The sequence below is a fragment of the Phacochoerus africanus genome, chromosome 2 (assembly GCF_016906955.1).
Source record: "Phacochoerus africanus isolate WHEZ1 chromosome 2, ROS_Pafr_v1, whole genome shotgun sequence".
In the NCBI taxonomy this organism is placed as follows: domain Eukaryota; kingdom Metazoa; phylum Chordata; class Mammalia; order Artiodactyla; family Suidae; genus Phacochoerus; species Phacochoerus africanus.
The window spans coordinates 117,572,246-117,591,491 of NC_062545.1; the positions used below are offsets into that span (position 1 = coordinate 117,572,246).

General features: G+C 35.8%; 1 protein-coding gene across 8 annotated transcripts in view; it reads right to left on the reverse strand.

Annotated features, from left to right (window-relative positions):
• TEX9 (testis expressed 9) overlaps nucleotides 1-19,246 on the reverse strand; it is a 302,725-nt gene that overhangs the window by 145,900 nt on the left and 137,579 nt on the right. For 5 of the 8 annotated variants that reach the window (XM_047766284.1, XM_047766282.1, XM_047766283.1 and 2 more), the window contains 4 exons: nucleotides 15,836-16,014; nucleotides 15,556-15,615; nucleotides 12,760-12,842; nucleotides 12,148-12,321 (listed from right to left, as the gene is read on the reverse strand). In XM_047766284.1, coding sequence (XP_047622240.1) covers nucleotides 12,148-12,321; nucleotides 12,760-12,842; nucleotides 15,556-15,615; nucleotides 15,836-16,014 — 496 coding nt within the window. The remainder of the gene's footprint in view (nucleotides 1-12,147; nucleotides 12,322-12,759; nucleotides 12,843-15,555; nucleotides 15,616-15,835; nucleotides 16,015-19,246) is intronic. The other 3 variants (XM_047766281.1, XM_047766286.1, XM_047766287.1) reach the window with 1 other exon arrangement.

Genomic DNA, 19,246 nt, shown 5'->3' on the forward strand with positions numbered 1-19,246 from the left:
AAGGAATATTATCATAGACTTTTAAAAATAATATTTAATAAGTATAAAGGGGCAATAATCAAAACACCATTTTAATCCTTAATGTGCAGGCATCCAACAGAGAAAATGAAAATACATGAAGCCAAAATGAATATAACCAAAAGGAAAGCAGACAAATCCACAATTCTACTCAGAGAATTTCACACAAGCACCTCTCTCTCAATAATTAAAAGAATGAGTAGAAAATCCATAAGGACATACAACATTTGAATGATACTATCACCATATATGGCCTAATCAATACTTACAGAAAACTCCCTTCAATAGCATAGCACATATTATCATTTCAAATGTACATGAAGCATTTATCAAGAAAGGCCAAATGCTGATCCATAAAACTAGTTGGAACAAATTTTAAAAGAACAAAATCATAAAGTTGGTTTTCATATCCAAAATTGTTGGAAATCATTTAACAAAAAACACGAAAAATCCTTAATATTTAGAAATTAAGCAACATACACTTCTATTTTTGCTGTTGTTTTCTTTTAAATTACTCAATGAATTTTATTACATTTATAGTTGTACAACAATACCACAACCAAATTTTACAGCATTTCCATCCCAAACCCTCAGTGCATCCCCCACCCCTAAACCTGTCTCTTTTGGAAACCATAAGTTTTTCAGTCTGTGAGTCAGCATCTGTTCTGCAAAGATCATTGTGTCCCTTTTTTAGATTCCACATGTAAGCAATAGCATTTGATTTTGGCATCTCATTGTCTGACTGACTTCCCTTAGCACGATAATTACTAGATCTATCCATGTTGCTGCAAGTACCATTATTTCTTTCCTTTTAATGTCTTAGCAATATTCCATTGTGTATATGTACCACATCTTCTTTATCCACTCCTCTGTTTAGGGCGTTTCCATGTCTTGGCTACTGTATATAGTGCTGCAATGAACACTGGAGTACATGTGCCTTTTTGAGTCATGGTTTTCTCTGGATAGATGCCCAGGAGTGGAACTGCTGGATCAAATGGTAATTCTATTTTTACTTTTCTGAGAAAACTCCATAATGTTTTTCACAGTGGTTTCACCAATTTACAATCTCACCAACAGTGTAATAGGGTTCTTTTTTCTCCACACTCTCTCCAGCACTTATTGTTTGTAGACTTTTTGATGATGGCCATTCTGGCCCATGTAAGGTGGTACCTCAGAGTGGTTTCGATTTGCATTTCTCTAATAATGAGTGATGTTGAACATCTTTTCATGAGTTTTTCGGCCATCTGTATGTCTTCTTTGGAGAACTGTCTGTTTAGATCTTCTGCCCATTTTTTAATGGGGTTGTATTTTTTTGGTATTGAGCTGCAGAAGGTGTTTATAAATTTTGGAGATTAATTCCTTGTCAGTTTCTTCATTTGCAAATATTTTCTCCCATTCTGTAGGTTGTCTCTTCATTGTGTTTCGGGTTTCCTTTGCTGTGCAGAAACTTTTAAGTTTAATTAAGTACCATTTATTTATTTTTGTTTTTATTGTCATTACTCTAAGAGGTGGATCTCAGAAGATGTTGCTGTCGTTTATGTCAGAGAGTGTTTGGCCTGTGTTTTCCTCTAAGAGTTTTATAGTATCTGGTCTTATTTCTAGGTCTTTAACCCATTTTGAGTTTATTTTTGTGTATGGTGTTAGCCAGTGTTCTAATTTCATTCCTTTACATGTGGCTGTCCAGTTTAACCAGCACCACTTATTGAAGCGGCTTTATTCCATCATATATTCTTGCCTCCTTTGTCATAGATTAGTTGGCTGTAGGTGTGTGGGTTTAATTCTGGGCTTTCTATCCTGTTCCACTGATCTATACTTTAGTCTTTGGGCCAGTACCATACGGTTTTGGTGACTGTGGCTACATAGCATAGTCTGAAGTCTGGGAGCCTGATTCCTCCAGCTCCATTTTTCTTTTTCAGGATGGCTTTGGCTATTTTGGGTCTTTTGTGCTTCCAAACAAACTTTAAAATATTTTGTTCTAGTTCTGTGAAAAATGTCCTTGGTAATTTGATAGGGATTGCATTGAATCTGTAGATTGCCTTGGGTAGTATATTCTTCGAATCCAAGGGCATGGTATGTCTTTCCATCTGTTTGTGTCATCTTTGATTTCTTTCATTGGCATCTTACACTTTTCAGAGTACAGGTCTTTTGTCTCTTTAGGTAGGTTTGTTCCTAAATATTTTATTCTTTTGGATGCGATGCTAAACAGGATTGCCTCCCTAATTTCTCTTTCTGATCTTTTGTTGTTAGTATATAGAAATGCAGTCAATATCTGTGTATTAATTTTGGATCTGGTGACTTTGTCAAATATATGGATGAGCTCTAACAGTTTTCTAGTAGAGTCTTTAGGATTCTCTAGGTATAGCATCATGTCATCTGCAAATAGTGATAGTTTTACTTCTTCCTTTCCAATTTGGATTCCTTTTATTTCTTTTACTTCTCTGGTGATGTCTGGTGGTGAGAGCAGACATCCTTGTCTTGTTCCTGATCTCAGCAGGAATTCTTTCAGCTTTTTACAATCAAGAATGATGTTAGCTGTAGGTTTGTCATATATGGCCTATATTATGTTGAGGTAGGTTCCCTCTATGCCCACTTTCTGAAGGTTTTTTTTTTTTTTTCATAAGAAATGGGTGTTGGATTTTGTCAAAGGATTTTTCTGCATCTATTTAGAGGATCATGTGGTTTTTATTCCTCAGTTTGTTAATGTGGTGTATCGCACTGATCGATTCACAGTTATTGAAGAGTCCTTGCATCCCTGGATAAATCCTACTTGATCATGATGCACAATGCTTTTAATGTATTGTTAGATTTGGTTTGCCAGTATTTTGCTGAGGATTCTTGCATCTATGTTCATTAGTGAAATTGACTTGTAATTTTGTATTTTTGTGTGATATCTTTGTCTGGTTTTGGTTTCAGGGTGATGGTGGCCTCATAGAATGAGTTTGGAAGTGTTCTTTCCTCTGAAATTTTCTGGAATAGTTTCAAAAGGATAGGTGTTAGCTCTTCTCGAAATGTTTGATAGAATTCACGTGTGAAGCCATCTGGTCCTGGACTTTTGTTGGTTGGACGTTTTTTAATCAAATTTTCAATTCAAGAACTTGTGATTGGTCCATTCAACTTTTCTATTTCATCTTGGTATAGTCTTGGAAGATAGTACTCTTCTAAGAATTTGTCCATTTCTTCTAGGTTTTCCATTTTATTAGCACATACTTGCATGTAGTAGTCTCTTATGCTCCTTTGAATTTCTGTGATGTCCTTGGTTATTTCTTCTTTTTCGTCTCTAATTGTATTGATTTGAGTCCTTTTTTTTTCTTCATAAGTCTGGCTAAGGGTTTATAAATTCTGTTGATTTTTTTCAAAGAACTAGCTTTTACTTTCATTGGTCTTTTCTATCGTTTTCTTCTTTTCTGTGTCATTTATTTCTGCTCTGATCTTTAAGACTTCTTTCCTTCTATTAACTTTAGGTCTTGTCTGTTCTCTCTAGCTGCTTGAGATGTAAAGTTAGGTTGTTCACTTGAGCTTTGTCTTGTTTCATGAGGTAGGCTTGTATTGCTATAAACCTCCCTCTTAGAACTGCTTTTTGCTGCATCTCATTGGTTTTGAGTATTGTGTCTTTGTTGTCTTTTGCTTCTAGGTATTTTTTAATTTCCTCTTTGATTTCTTTAGTGATCCATTAGTTGGGTAGTAGCATGTTGTTTGGTCTCCATGTGTTTGTGTTTTTCTCAGTTTTTTGCTTTTTGTTGATTTCCAGTTGTATAGCATTGTGGTTGGAAAAGATGCTTGGTATGATTTCAATTTTCTTAAACGTTACTGAGGTTTGATTTGTAGCCCAGGATGTGATCAATCATAGAGAATGTTCCGTGTGCGCTTGAGAAGAATGTGTATTCTGTTGCTTTTGGATGGAATGTCCTATAAATATCTATTAAGTCCATCTAATGCTAATGGACTAATGCTTCATTCAGGGCCTGTGTTTCCTTATTGATTTTCTGTCTGGATGATCTGTCCGTTGCTATAAGTAGGGTGTTAAAGTCCCCCACTATTACTGTGTTATTGTCAATTTCTCCTTTTAAGGTTGTTAGCAGTTGCCTTATATACTGTGGTGATCCTATGTGGGGTACATAAATATTTAAAATTTTTGTATCTTCTTCTGGGATTGATCCTTTGATCATGCTGTAGTGACCTTCCTTGTCTTTTAAAATATTCTTCATTTTAAGGTCTATTTTGTCTGATATGAGTATTGCTACTCCAGCTTTTGACTCCCATCTGCATGGAATATTGTCTTCCATCCTCTCACTTTCAATTTGTATGTGTCCCTAGAAGTGAAGTGAGTCTCTTGAAGACAGCATATATATGGGTCTTGTTTTTGTATCCATTCTGCGAGCATATGTCTTTTGGTTGGGACATTTAGTCCATTGACATTTAAGGTAATTATGGGATATGTGTGTTTTTACTGCCATTTTATTAACTGTTTGGAATTCGTTTTTGTTGCTCTTTTTTCTTCCCTTCTTCTCTTATTCTCTCCTCTTGGGGTTTGATGACTATCTTTAGAGTGGTATTTGAGTTGATTTTTCTTATTTGTTTGTGTATCAATTGTAGATTTTTGGTTTGTAGTTACCCTGAAGTTTTGATATAGAAGTGTGTGTGGGGTGATGTATTTATATATATATACACACACACGTGTGTGTATATATGAGATTGTTTTAAGTGTTGGTCTCTTAATTGGAAGTGCATCTCCTCCTGCATTTGTACCCTCCTCTTCTCAGGATTTCTGATTTCGGTAGCATAATTGTGCATGGATGATTTCGTATCTTTACTGTATATATACCTTTACTGGTGAGCCTTGTCACTTGTGGCAATTTTGTTTCCAGTTGCATCCTTTTCTTTTCTGCCTAGAGAAGTTCCTTTAGTATTTGTTGTAAAGCGGGTTTAGTGGTGCTGAATTCTCTTAGCTTTTGCTTATCTGTAAAGCTTCTGATTTCTCCTTCAAATCTGAATGAGAGCCTTGCTGGGTAAAGTAATCCTGGTTGGAGGTTTTTTCCTTTCATCCTGTTAAGTATATCCTGCCCCTCCCTTCTGACCTGCAGAGTTTCTGCTGAAAAATCTGCTGCTAACCTTCTCTGGGTTTCTTTGTATGTATGTTACTTGTTTCTTTTCCCTAGCTGCTTTCAAGATTTTTTCTTTGTGTTTAATTTTGGTCATTTGGATTACTATGTGCCTCGGGGTGTTCCTCCTTGGATTTATTTTATAAGGTACTCGTTGTGCTTCCTGGATTTGAGTGAGTGGTTCCTTTCCCATGTTAGGGAAGTTTTCAGCTATCATCTCTTTGAATATTTTTTTCTGTCCCTTTCTGTCTCTTTTCTCCTTCTGGCACCCCTATAATATGGTATGTTTAACATTGTCCCAGAGTTCTCTGAGACTCTCTTCATTTCTTTTCTTTTTTCCTTTTATTTTTTTTCTACTGTGCAGCATGGTGACCCAGTTACACATACATATACCCATTCTATTTTCTCACATTATCATGCTCCATCATAAATGACTAGACATAGTTCCCTGTGCTACACAGCAGGATCTCATTGCTAATCCATTCCAAAGGCAACAGTCTAGATCTATTAACCCCAAGCACCCCATCCATCCCACTACCTCCCCCTTCCTCTTGGCAACCACAAGTCTGTTCTCCATGTCCATGACTTTCTTTTCTGTGGAAAGGTTCATTTGTGCCGTTTATACTAGATTCCAGATATAAGTGATATCATCTGGTTTTGTCTTTCTCCTTCTGGCTTAGTTCACTTAGTATGAGGGTATCTAGTTCCATTCATGTTGCTGCAAATGGCATTATTTTGTTCTTTTTTTGGCTGAGTAGTATTCCATTGTGTATATATACCACATCTTCCTAATCCAATCATCTGTCAGTGGACATTTAGGTTGTTTCCATGTCTTGGCCATTATAAATAGCGCTGCAATGAACACACAGGTGCATGTGTCTTTTTTAAGGAAAGTTCTGTCTGGATATACGCCCAAGAGTGGGATTGCTGTGTCATATCATAGTTCTATGTATAGTTTACTAAGGTATTTCCATACTGTTCTCCATAGTGGTTGTACCAGCTTACATTCCCAGCAACAGTGCAGGAGGGTTCCCTTTTCTCCACACCCCCTCCAGCATTTGTTATTTTTGATGGCCATTCTGACTGGTGTGAGGTGGTATCTCGTGGTAGTTTTGATTTGCATTTGTCAAATAATCAGTGAGGTTGAGCTTTTTTTCACATGCTTGTTAGCCATCTGTACATCTTCCTTGGAGAAATGTCTATTCAGGTTTTTGCCAATTTTTCAATTGGGTAGTTGGCTTTTTTCCTGTTGAGTTGTATAAGTTGCCTGTATATTCTAGAGATTAAGCCCTTGTCAGTTGCATCATTTGAAACTATTTTCTCCCATTTTGTAAGCTGCCTTTTTGTTTTCTTTTTGGTTTCCTTTGCTGTGCAAAAGCTTGCCAGGTCCCAGTGGTTTATTTTTGTTTTTATTTCTGTTGCTTTGGGAGACTGACCTGAGAAAACATTTGTAAGGTGGATGTCAGAGAGTGTTTTGCCTATGTTCTCTTCCAGGAGTGTGATGGTGTCTTTTCTTACATTTAAATCTTTGAGCCATTTTGAGTTTATTTTCATGCATGGTGTGAGGGTGTGTTCTAGTTTCATTGATTTGCATGCAGCTGTCCAGGTTTCTCAGCAATACTTGCTGAAAAGACTGTCTTTCCCATTTTATGTTCTTGCCTCCTTGGTTGAAGACTAATTGACCATAGGTGTCTGGGTTTATTTCTGTGTTCTCTCTTCTGTTCCATTGGTCTGTCTGTCTGTTTTGATACCAATACCACACTGTCTTGATTACTGTGACTTTGTAATATTGCCTGAAGTCTGGAAGAGTTATGCCTCCTGCTTGGTTTTTGTTCCTCAGAATTGCTTTGGCAATTCTAGGTCTTTTGTGGTTCCATATAAAATTTTGGATTGTTTGTTCTACTTCTGTGAAAAATGTCATGGGTAATGATGGGGATTTCATTGAATCTGTAGATTGCTTTGTGTAGTATGGCCATTTTTACAATATTAATTCTTCCGACCCAGGAGCATGGAATATATTTCCATATCTCTTCATTTCTTTTCAATCTTTTTTCTCTTTTCTGTTCCACATCCATAATTTCTACTAGTCTGTCCTCCACCCTGCTTATTCATTTGTCTGCTTTGTATATTCTGTTGTTGGTTGTTTCCAATGAATTTTTTATTTCAGTTATCCTATTTTGCATCTATGCTTGCTTAAGTGTTAAATCATGTATTTCTGTGCTCAATGTTTTCTGTAAGTTATCAATGTTTGCCTCTAGCTTATTTCCAATGTCTTGCATCATCTTCAGTATCAACAGTCTAAGGTCTTTTTCCTGAAGGTTGATAATCTCCAAATCATTTAGCTGTTTTTCTGGGTTTTTTCTTTATGCCTTATCTGAGTTATAGTTCTGTCTTTCCATTTTTATAGGTTTTTGGTGTGGTGTCCTTTTTTCGGACAATAGAGTTGTAGCCTCTCTTACTTCTGGTGTTTGCCCCCCTTGTGGCTGAAGTTGGTATGGGGGCTTGCTGTAGGCTTCGTGAGCAACATACGCTTCTAAATAAACCAGTGATCAAGAAATATCAGGGAGGAAATTAGAAAATAATTTGAACTCAATGAAAATAAAGACTATCAAAGTTTGTGGGATGCAGATAAAGCAACATTTACATTTATAAATGCTTATGTTAGGAAAGAAAAAAAGGACAAAATCAGTTATCTAAGCTTCTGTCTTAAGAATCATGAAAAATAAGAACAAATTAAGTCTAAATAAAAATGATGGAAATGCTAAAGATAAGGTTAGAAATTAATGAAGTAGAAAACAGAAAAAGTCAATTAAATAAAATGCTAATCCACTGAAAAGTTCAATGAAATTGATAAGTATCTAACTAGACTGATTAAGAATAAAACAGAGAAAAGACAAATTATTAATATCATGAATGAAACTGAGGTAATTAACAGTAATTAAAATATTAAAAAAATTTAAAATAGAGGAATATTATGGACAAATTTATGCTTATAAATTTGACTACTTAGATGACTTGGAAAAATTTCTTAAAAAACATAAATTACCAAAACTGACTCAAAACATAGTGGAAAATCCAAACAGACTTGTACATACTAGTTAAATTTGTTGGCAAAGATTTCTTGAATAGAATGAAAAAAATCTTATAACCACACAAAAAATAATATATTAGAATTCATCAAAATTTGAAACTGCTGCCTTTGCCTTCTGAAAGACACTATTAAGAAAATTAAAAAGCCCAAAATACATATACTTTCTAACAAAGAAATTATATAAGGAAATGAAGAACTCTTACCACAACTCAGTGTCTAAAAACTGGGCAAAAAAATTGAACAGATACATCACAAGAGAAGCCAGACAAATGTTCAATAAGCATATGAAATGATGCTCAAGATCAATTGTTATAAAGGATATACAAATGCAACTGCAATGAGATACTACTTCAGCCCCTCTAGAGTAGCTAATAATTAAAAGATGGCCAATACCAGGTGTTGGATATATAGCAATATATTCCTAGTGAGAATGAAAAATGATACAATCAACTTTAGAACACAGTTTGACAGTTTCTTAAAAAGTTAAACGTACACTTTCCATAATACTCAGAAATTTTACTCCTAAGTATTTATCCAACATTATTAATGATATTGAGTGTGTCTACACAAAAGCATGGGTCTACACAAAACACCTGTACATGAAACACTTGTACATGAAAATTCATGGTGGCTTTATTTCTTAAAGTCCAGGGCTAGAAATAAAAGTCCATCAACTATTGAATAGATGAAATGTAGTAAATCCATAAATAAATACTACTCAATAATACAAGTCAATGAACCATAAAATATAAAACAACACTTATGAATCTCAAAAATATTAAACTGAAGAAGACAGATACAAAAAGGTACATTCTTAGGATTCCATCTATATGCAACTTTTGAACAAGGAAACTAATCTATAGTGAAAGAATGCAAATCAGTGGCTGCATGGGGATTTTGGAGGGGTGATAACAAAGGAAATTTTGGAGGGGTGATAACAATTTTTTAAAATTTTGATCATGGTGACTATAATGATATATATTAACTTGTAAAACTCAATGAACTGTACAATTAATATATTTTATTGTATTTAAGTTATTCCTCAATAAAGCTGATTTTTAAAAAGATCACTAATAGAAAAAAACAAAAATCTAAAGTTGGAGTAAAATGCTTTCTGTTTTTTTGTTTTTATAATGACTCCATCTGTTAGTATTAGCCCCTAAAGTAAGTTAATATGCATAACAATGTTTTACTACTTGATTTTCACAGGTTTATAGAACAACTACATCAAACTTAAGTTCTGTTTTGCACTTGTGTGAACTGTACATTGAGACTTGTTTCTAGAGATATAAAAAATGAATGGAATTGGCAAAGAAAGATTCCATCTTGAGTGTCACTTAACCCAGGAGAGTTGTTACGTCTCTCTGGCTGGTAGGTAAATAGAGAAATTGAGAGCCAATACAAATTTTTCTACAAGTTTTCAGCTAGCCAATGTATCATAATTCCTTGGAACATTTATTATGAACTAAAAGTTTCAAATACTTAACTCTAAACAACAACGAGATTTTGGAACAACTATGTGTTCAAGTCCATTTAACTTTGGCAACTTGGAGAAAGAGTTTATATGATTTGTAGTCAGACAAACACAGTTTGAATACTGATCTGCCACTCCCATATGACCTTAGGTAATTTGCTTAACCTATCAGATACAGTTTCCCTTTCTATATATAAAATGTGATATGTATGGCACATAGCACTCAAAGAATATTAGTTCCTTTTGTGCCCATATAAAAGTAGAACTATAATCAATGAGAATACTGATCTTTTTACAGAGTATAGAATACCATGGATAAGGAAAAGATAAAGGACATAAACAACCAGTGAGGAAGATTCAGAAATAAGATAATAACAGCCTGAGCCAAGAAGGAGCAAAGGGAATTGAAGAGATAAATGAAAAATATTTGTATGAAAGAATGTATAGGATTGGGTGTAAGGGCCAAGAACAAGAAAAGAATCAAAGATGTAGGTGAGGTTTCAAAATTATCTGAAACTAGAGCAGTGATATGGCCACAGCTTAGATGTATGATGATAAATGGTAAAATGGCAATTTAAAACAGTTTTTGTCCCAGACATAATATCTTGTTTTTCTCTTAGACCACTTGCCTTTATTTCTTAAAGCAAAAGAAATGTTACACAAACTATGTAATTTAAAATTTTCTAGTAGCCACTTTAAGAAAAAATAGGTAGAATATAAGTGTATTTCCCTTATCTCAATATATCCAAAATATTATTTTATATATAGCCAACATAAAAACATTGATATTTTTATATATTTTTTTGTATTTAATCTTCAAAATTTGATGTTTATACTTATAGTATGTCACAATTTGGACTAAGCACATATGATGAGTGGCTACCATTTTGGACAGTATAGGCTTAGACTATTAGAAACCATAATTAATTTTTCTTTCCAGATGAGTAGGTAAACAAAATGTATATCCATTCAATGTTATAGTCAACAATAAAAGGGAACAGACTACACAACATGGATGATTTTTTCAAATGCTATATGCTAAGTGAAAAAAACAAAGACTTTTTAGGCTACTATGTACTTCTATTTATATGACATTCTGGAAAAGGCCAAAATATAAGAATCAAAAACAAAATAGCCATGAGGCTGAGAGTAGGGAAAGGACTGGATAAAATCCACAAAGAAATTTTGGGGGATGATGAACGTGTTCTATATCTCAGTTGTGGTGATGGCTAGGTGACTATGCATTTGTCACAACTCAGAGAACTTAACCTCTGAGACTCAGTTTCGCATTCTGTAAAATGTGATTTATTTGGTATATAACACTCAAAAGATGTATACAGTCAGCCCTCAGTATCCACAGGGTATTGGTACCCCCAATTTGACATGTGTTGGTAAGATGTGGAAAAACTGGAGTCCTTTGCTGGGAGAAACATAAAAATGGTGTAGCTGGTTAGGAAAACAGTCTGCAGTTCTTCAAAAGGTTAAACATAAGGTTGTAATCCAGCAATTCTGCCTCTAGGAATATGCCCAAGGAAAACAAAAACTTGTACTTGAATATTCATAGAAGCAATATTCAAAACAGCCAAAAAGTAGAAACAACACAAATGTCCATCAACTGATAAACACATAATAAAATGTTTCACATCCATATACTCTATAAGAAGGAATATTACTCCATAAAAAGGAATGGAGTGCTAATACAAGCTACAATGTGAATAAAGGCTAAAAATATTACATTAAGAGAAAAATGGGAGTTCCTGTCGTGGCGCAGTGGTTAACGAATCCGACTAGGAACCATGAGGTTGTGGGTTCGATCCCTGCCCTTACTGAGTGGGTTAACGATCCGGCGTTGCCATGAGCTGTGGTGTAGGTTGCAGATGCGGCTCGGATCTTGCGTTGCTGTGGCTCTGGCGTAGGCCGGTGGCTACAGCTCCAATTCGACCCCTAGCCTGGGAACCTCCATATGCCACAGGAGTGGCCCAAGAAATGGCAAAAAGACAAAAAAAAAAAAAAAAAGAGAGAGAGAGAGAGAAATGTTGGTTACTAAATATCACATACTATAAGATTCTACATATCCAGAAATGGCCAGAGTAGGCAAACATATCAAGACAGAAAATGAATGAAAAGATTGCCTAGGAGTGGTGTGGACTGGGGAAAGAGGTCTGAGGTACTGAGGCTAAAAGGTAAGGGTGACTTTATGGGTGATGAAAATGTTCTAAACTTAAAACTAGTGATGGGCGCACAATACTATGAATATACAAATAGCCACTAAGTTGTACACTTTAAAGGATGAGATTATGTGAATTAATTCTCGATAAAGCTACTAGCTCAATAATGGAGGAAGAATTTTTAGTAAACACTAATAAAATAACTAAACTGTGAAAAGTGGTATTTGCGCAAACATGAGACTTTAATGATTTCGTGTATCTTTGGAATTAGATTAGGAAAAATAGCAAAATTATTACCCTTTCTACTGAAGACAACTGTTGCTGTAATCCATCACATTTTTGGTTTGCTTCTTCGAAAAGAGTTTTATACTTTTCTATTTGAGACTGCTGCAAATTAATTGTTCGCTGCTGTTTCACACAATCTTCTTCAAAAATTTTCAGTTGAGACTTTAAATCCTGAATTTCATCCTCCTATAGTTATGAAATTATACGTTATATGAAAAAAACCACAATATTTTGTATCAAAACATAAAGCAGAAAACAAAGGAGCTTTGTATGATCTTTGAAGAGATATTTATACCTATTATACAAGGAAAAAACAAACTACATTCCATTTTCTTCCCCCAAAATGGAAGTCAGATGTTTATTGGCATTTAATAGCTTACACTTGTAAGTCTAACATAGAGTACTCTAATTGCTAACAAGTATTTAAATTTCTTCAGCTCTGTGAAAATTCAATATCTCAGAATAGAATAAATTGTGTGTTCAGTATTTACACACAATTTTTAAATTTAAAATTTAACTGTGAATTATACCTCAATGAAGCTGTTTTTAAAATAAAATTGAAAACTGCTCCTAAAATGTTTTTAAATATTAGAGTATTTATTCTAAAAGGTTTTAAAAACTTACCTTTTTATTGCACTCACATACAACATTATCCAATTCCTCTTGCATAACACGGAGTTTGGCCTTCAGAAATCTGATCTGTGCTTCTGTGTCAATTTAAATAATAATATTTATTGCATTCCACTGAATCTAAGATGTCATCAGTGTAAGATAAACCATTACTTTATGAGGGGAAAAATGCTCAAGATGGGGAGTCTAATAGGAGATTCCTGTTTGAGAACACTAAAGACACTAAACACCTCTAAAGTAAAAGTAAATGAAAAATCCACCAAACAGAAAGGAACTATTCATATCTCAAGACTGGAACTGAGTAAATATGGGGGAAAGAACCCAAAAACCTCTCTGAGAATTCCAACCATAAGCCAGTACTCATATAAGTTTGCAGACTGAATTCATATGTAGCAAGGTGGTCTAAAACACCAGAATTTAAAGTGGTCTCAGGTGAGTCATGCCCCCAAGTGTTTGACAGAAGCAAACACAAATCCTATCTAGCAAAACTTAACTTCAATATCAGCCACTGTAATTATAAAATGCCATTGACTGTAACACATGTCCCAATTCCGGTTAAAATGTAGTCTGTCTTAGAAGCAAAAAAATTACACTAATACCTTCTGTCAAATCTTTCTATCACAAACCTTCATTAAGATCTACCTTTGGCATTTCATTGCTAGCAAAAGTCCTTTATTCAATAACATCTTTGCAGTTTTCAGGCCTATAAAAGTAAATAAAGTGAAAACTGAACTTAGAACTCATAATTCATTATAAAAGTAAATAAAGTGAAAACTGAACTTAGAACTCGTAATTCATTCAATCATTCATTAAAAAGATATATATTAAGTTCTACTATGTTCTAGGAATAATAGGGATATTAAAAGACAAACTTTGCCTTCATGTAGCTTATCTTCACTAAACACTGAATAGTCTCTGAGAGGTCATTAGGATTAATCGCACAGAGCACATAAATATACATGCACAGTTCCTGTTTCAAAGCTCCTCTTATAAAGTGTTATGAAGGAGCTGTGAATGTTGGTTGGCTCTAGCCTCATCAAGATTTCTCCAGCCTCAACTCTCCTTCTAGCCTCATATAACTCCAGGTTAGCAGAGGACAGAAGGGAAATGATAAACTTAAAAGTGTGAAGTTTACAGTAGTTGGTCTCTAGGAAGAAAGAGAAGAAAGAAAGAATAGGAAAGCATGACTTTTCCCTTCTCTTTCTCTCCCCAACTCTAACATTAGTATAGCATCAAGGAGCTGAGTGCTCTGTCTCTAGAGGTCCACAGCATTAACCTCCCCTCCTATCCCATCCCAACTACAGTTTTACAAAGCAGGCTGTGCTACTAAACTACTTTTTTTAAGTTGTTTTCTACTGCACATAACCCATCCATTCAAGGCAATCATGTAGAGTAAGCAAAAACTCCCCTAAAATGGGAGATACCTCAGCCAAAAGGGAAGAAAGGAATGCAAAGTGGCAGAGAGGCAATTCAGAAACAAGAGGGGGAAAAAAGCAGCAATTTAAGGTCTTCTGTGCTGTTTCCCATATATGGGAGGAAGAACTTGGTAACAAGACCACGGGTGACTGTGAAACTGAGGACAGCCAGTGTCTGACCATTTTGTCCCTGAAGGCATCTTAACAGAAGCATGGAGGTAGCTTTCTGTTTCACTTACCATCACTCCTAACAATTAGCCCCAGAAAGCTTGGATAGGTCATTAAATGTAACAAATGCATAAATGAATTATTCTTCATTTATGACTAACTAGCATGGGGCACAATAATCATTACCTATGTAAGCTGCTACAATTTTCACAGAATCAGAGACTTTTAAAGATAAATTTCAAGATCATCTAATACAAACTGTAGAAGTTTCAAATGAAGAAATTGCTATTACAGAGGGGCTGAGCAGTTTGCCTGAACCCACAATTACTTAATTTAGCATTAACCACTCAACTGCCTTATTTTTTTTTAAATAGCATAGGTGGTTCCTCATAAATTCAACAACTTTATTTTTTATTTATTTATTTATTTTTTGTCTTTTTGCTATTTCTTGGGCCTCTCCCACGGCATATGGAGTTTCCCAGGCTAGGGGTCGAATCGGAGCTGTAGCCACTAGCCTACGCCAGAGCCACAGCAACGCGGGATCTGAGCCGTGTCTGCAACCTACACCACAGCTCACGGCAACACCAGATCGTTAGCCCACTGAGCAAGGGCAGGGACCAAACCCGCAACCTCATGGTTCCTAGTCGGATTCGTTAACCACTGCGCCACGACGGGAACTCCAATTTTAGAGGCATTACTGGTAACTAACAGGATGTTTTTAGATGGATCTAGACTAAGTATTATTTTTCTAGTGGTATGCAGAGAATAAGTTTATAAGACAAAATAACATTCACTAAAAAACTTACTTGATTATTTTACCTGATGTTACATCATTAATTCATTTATCCTTTAATATGTGTTGATTTAACATATGATAAAGAGAATTCATTAACATTAAATGAAAGTAATTCAAATAAACATAGTTTTTAAAAATTATTTCAGTGTTTTAATGATAAGCTATGGGGCATTTAACCTTAGTTGAAAAGTGGTGAATGAAATCAATACCAGATAGGGTTTTCTATTTTTACTTTTTATAGTGGAAAATATTAATCACATAAAAGTGGTGAGGGAGTTCCCATTGTGGCATGGCAGTAACAAATCCAACTAGTATCCATGAGGATGTAGGTTTGATCCCTGGCCTCACTCAATGGGTTAGGGATCTGGCTTTGCTGTGAGCTGTGGTATAGGTTGCAGATGAGGCTCATACCCCGAGTTGCTGTGGCTGTGGTCCCTAGCTTGGAAACATCAGAATGATGTGGGTACGGCCCTAAAAAAAAAAAAAAAAAGACAAAAAGTAACGAGACTAGTCCAATGAAACACTACTTACTCATCATCCATTTTCAACAATTATTGACCCTACCAATTTTAGTTCATCTATCAAACAAATGTAAAACATCATAACACATTTTTTAAATATGAGAAAAATAGTTCCCAAATATCTTCTTCTAAGTAGTAGTGATATAAGGATAAAAAACAAAAAACCCTACCAGATCCAATGTCTTTACTAACACCACAAAAAATATCATCATCTATATAATCTGGTAAACCTTCTTCCTCCAGTTGCCCTTCAATTTTGCTAATTGTTTTTGCAAGAGAAAAGTCTGAGAAATCCTCTGGAATGGCAACATCATTGGCAGTTCGTACATCAGAGTATTTCAATTTTACACTAAAAACAAAACAAAAAACATATATGTCATTTCATATTACATATAATATAAAAAAGAGATATGATTCCCAAATACGACTTCATCCAAATAACAAAGCACATCAAAATTAACGTAAATTTTTAATTTATGATAAAATCTACAAATGATACTTTCAAGGACAATATTTCATGAGACTTAATAGACTTTCAAACTTGTGAAATACACAACCACAGAGCTAGAGAAGGCTAGAGAAGTATAAAAAATAATAAACAGAAACCTCAATAAAACAGGAAAGCACAGGGAACTATATCTAGTCACTTGTGATGAAACATCATGGAGGATAATGTGAGAAGAAGAAGGTATATATGTATGTGTGACTGGGTCACTTTGCTATACTGTTGAAAATTGACAGAACACTGTAAACCAACTACAGTGGAAAAAATAAAAATCATGAGAAAAAAAAAAAAAAAAACAGAAAGGAGAACAGAAGGGGGAGCTCTCACATACTGTAGCAATAGCAGAGCCCAAAAGTATGAAGGAAGACTCTTCCTTCCTGGCAAACACTCAGGTAATGAAGAGTCTTTGTTTACTCTAGCCCTCCCAACTTCCTTTTCTCCATATAAAGGGTTCTTGCCTTGCTGTTGGGGTCTTGCACGGGGCCTGTCATGGTTGCAGACCCTAAAGTGCAATTCTCTGCTGATCCCAAATAAACCCATTTTTTGCTGGATAATTTGTTTTAGGTTAACACACCTGCAGACAAGTGAGTATCAAAACTAAGAGTACGGAACTTTGCCCTCTAGGTCATATCCAGACTTCGGCTTTTAATTTTACATGCTACTGGAGAAGAACTGTACAATCAGAAATCACACTAGCTAGATTCTGCAAAAACCGAAAAATAATACTTCTGGAGAAAGAATTATAAAGCAAACATTTCTTAGCTCAAACTGTATTTTATTTCTACCTAAAGCAACACATTCTAGGCAAAAATCAAAGTCTACCAAAAGTTTGAATTTTTTTTTAATGAAGGAGAGAAATTAAAAGTAAAAGTCACTTCTAAAGGCATTGAGGAATGGGCCAGGCCTAACCCATTAAGTTTGGTTCTGAAAGCCTTTCTTTTAACTTTAAAGCTAAACTTAATTTTAACAAATAAGCAAAGGTTTTAAAATTCTTTTGGAAAAAGAACCTTTTATTTAAAAAGTAAACTTGAGGATATGGGATTAAGATGGCAGAATAGTAGGACTGGAGCTCAACTAAAAACAACAAAGTTTACAACCAAATACTGAGCAATCTTCAACCAAATGGACCAGAAACTTTCAAAAAGATATCCTACCCCAGAAGACAAAAAGGAAGCTGCATCAAGAGCTAGAAGGGGCAATTATGTGATATAAGCAACCCCATACTTCCCAGGTGGGAAGCCCCACAGACTGGAAAGTAACTGTATCACAGAGACCACCTACAGGAGTGAGAGTTCTGAGCCCAACATCAAACCCCCACGTGTGGAGATCTGGCATTGGGAGAAAGAGCCCCCAGAGCATCTGGCATTGAAGGCCAGTGGGGCTTGTGCACAGGAGCACCATGGGACTGGGGGAAATGGAGACCCCATTCTTAAAAGGTGCACACAGACTTTCATGTGCACTGGGTCCCAGGGCAAAGCAAAGTCTCCATAGGAATCTGGGTCAAACCTGACTGCAGTTCTTGGAGGACCTCCTGGAAAAATGGGTGAATGTGGCTATTTGTGAAGGAAGGACACTGGAAGTAAAGCTCTTGGAAATATTCAGCAGCCAGCATGCCATTCTCTGGAGGTGGCCACTTTGGGAAAATCTGGCCCCATCCATAAGTGCTGAGAAGCCCCAGGCCAAACAACAATCCAGGTGGGGCCAGAGCCCCACCCATCAGTAAACAGGCTACCTAAAGACTCCCCAGGCACACAGCCACCTCAAATCTCACCCAGAGACAAAGCCCACCCACCAGAGGGGTAAGAATCAGCTCTACATACCAGTGGGCAGGCATCACTCCCTCCCGTAGGAAGCCTACACCAAGTCCCTGTACCAACCTCACCCACAAGGGGGGCAGATGCCAGAAGTAAGAGAGAGACTACAACTCTATTATTTGAAAAACGGTCAACACGCCAAAAACTTATAAACATGAAAAGACAGAGAACTATAACTCAGATGAGGGAGAAAGAAAAAAAAAAACAGAAAATCAGCTAAGTGATCAGGAGATTCTCAGCCTCAAGAAAAAAGACTTTAGACTGTTGATGCTGAAGATGATGCAAGACATTGGATATAAACTGGAGGCAAAGATGGATAACTTACAGGAAACACTGACCAAAGAGATACAAGATATAAAACTTAAGCAAGAAGAGATGCAAAATACAATAACTGAAATTAAAAATTCATTAGAAGCAGCCAACAGCAGAATACAGGAGACGGAAGAACCAGAGTAAGTGAGGTGGAGGACAGATTAGTGGAAATCATGGATGTAGAACAGAAAAGAGAAAAAAGATTGAAAACAAATGAAGAGAGTCTCAGAGAACTCTGGGACAACGTTAAATGCACCAACATCCATATTATAGCAGTGCCAGAGGAGACGAGAGAGGGAAAGGGACAGAAAAGATATTCAAAGAGATGATAGCTGAAAACTTCCCTAACATGGGAAAGGAACCACTCACTCAAATCCAGGAAGCACAACGAGTACCATATAAAATAAATCCAAGGAGGAACACCCCGAGGCACATAGTAATCCAAATGACCAAAATTAAACACAAAGAAAAAATCTTGAAAGCAGCTAGGGAAAAGAAACAAGTAACATACATACAAAGAAACCCAGAGAAGGTTAGCAGCAGATTTTTCAGCAGAAACTCTGCAGGTCAGAAGGGAGGGGCAGGATATACTTAACAGGATGAAAGGAAAAAACCTCCAACCAGGATTACTTTACCCAGCAAGGCTCTCATTCAGATTTGAAGGAGAAATCAGAAGCTTTACAGATAAGCAAAAGCTAAGAGAATTCAGCACCACTAAACCCGCTTTACAACAAATACTAAAGGAACTTCTCTAGGCAGAAAAGAAAAGGATGCAACTGGAAACAAAATTGCCACAAGTGACAAGGCTCACCAGTAAAGGTATATATACAGTAAAGATACGAAATCATCCATGCACAATTATGCTACCGAAATCAGAAATCCTGAGAAGAGGAGGGTACAAATGCAGGAGGAGATGCACTTCCAATTAAGAGACCAACACTTAAAACAAT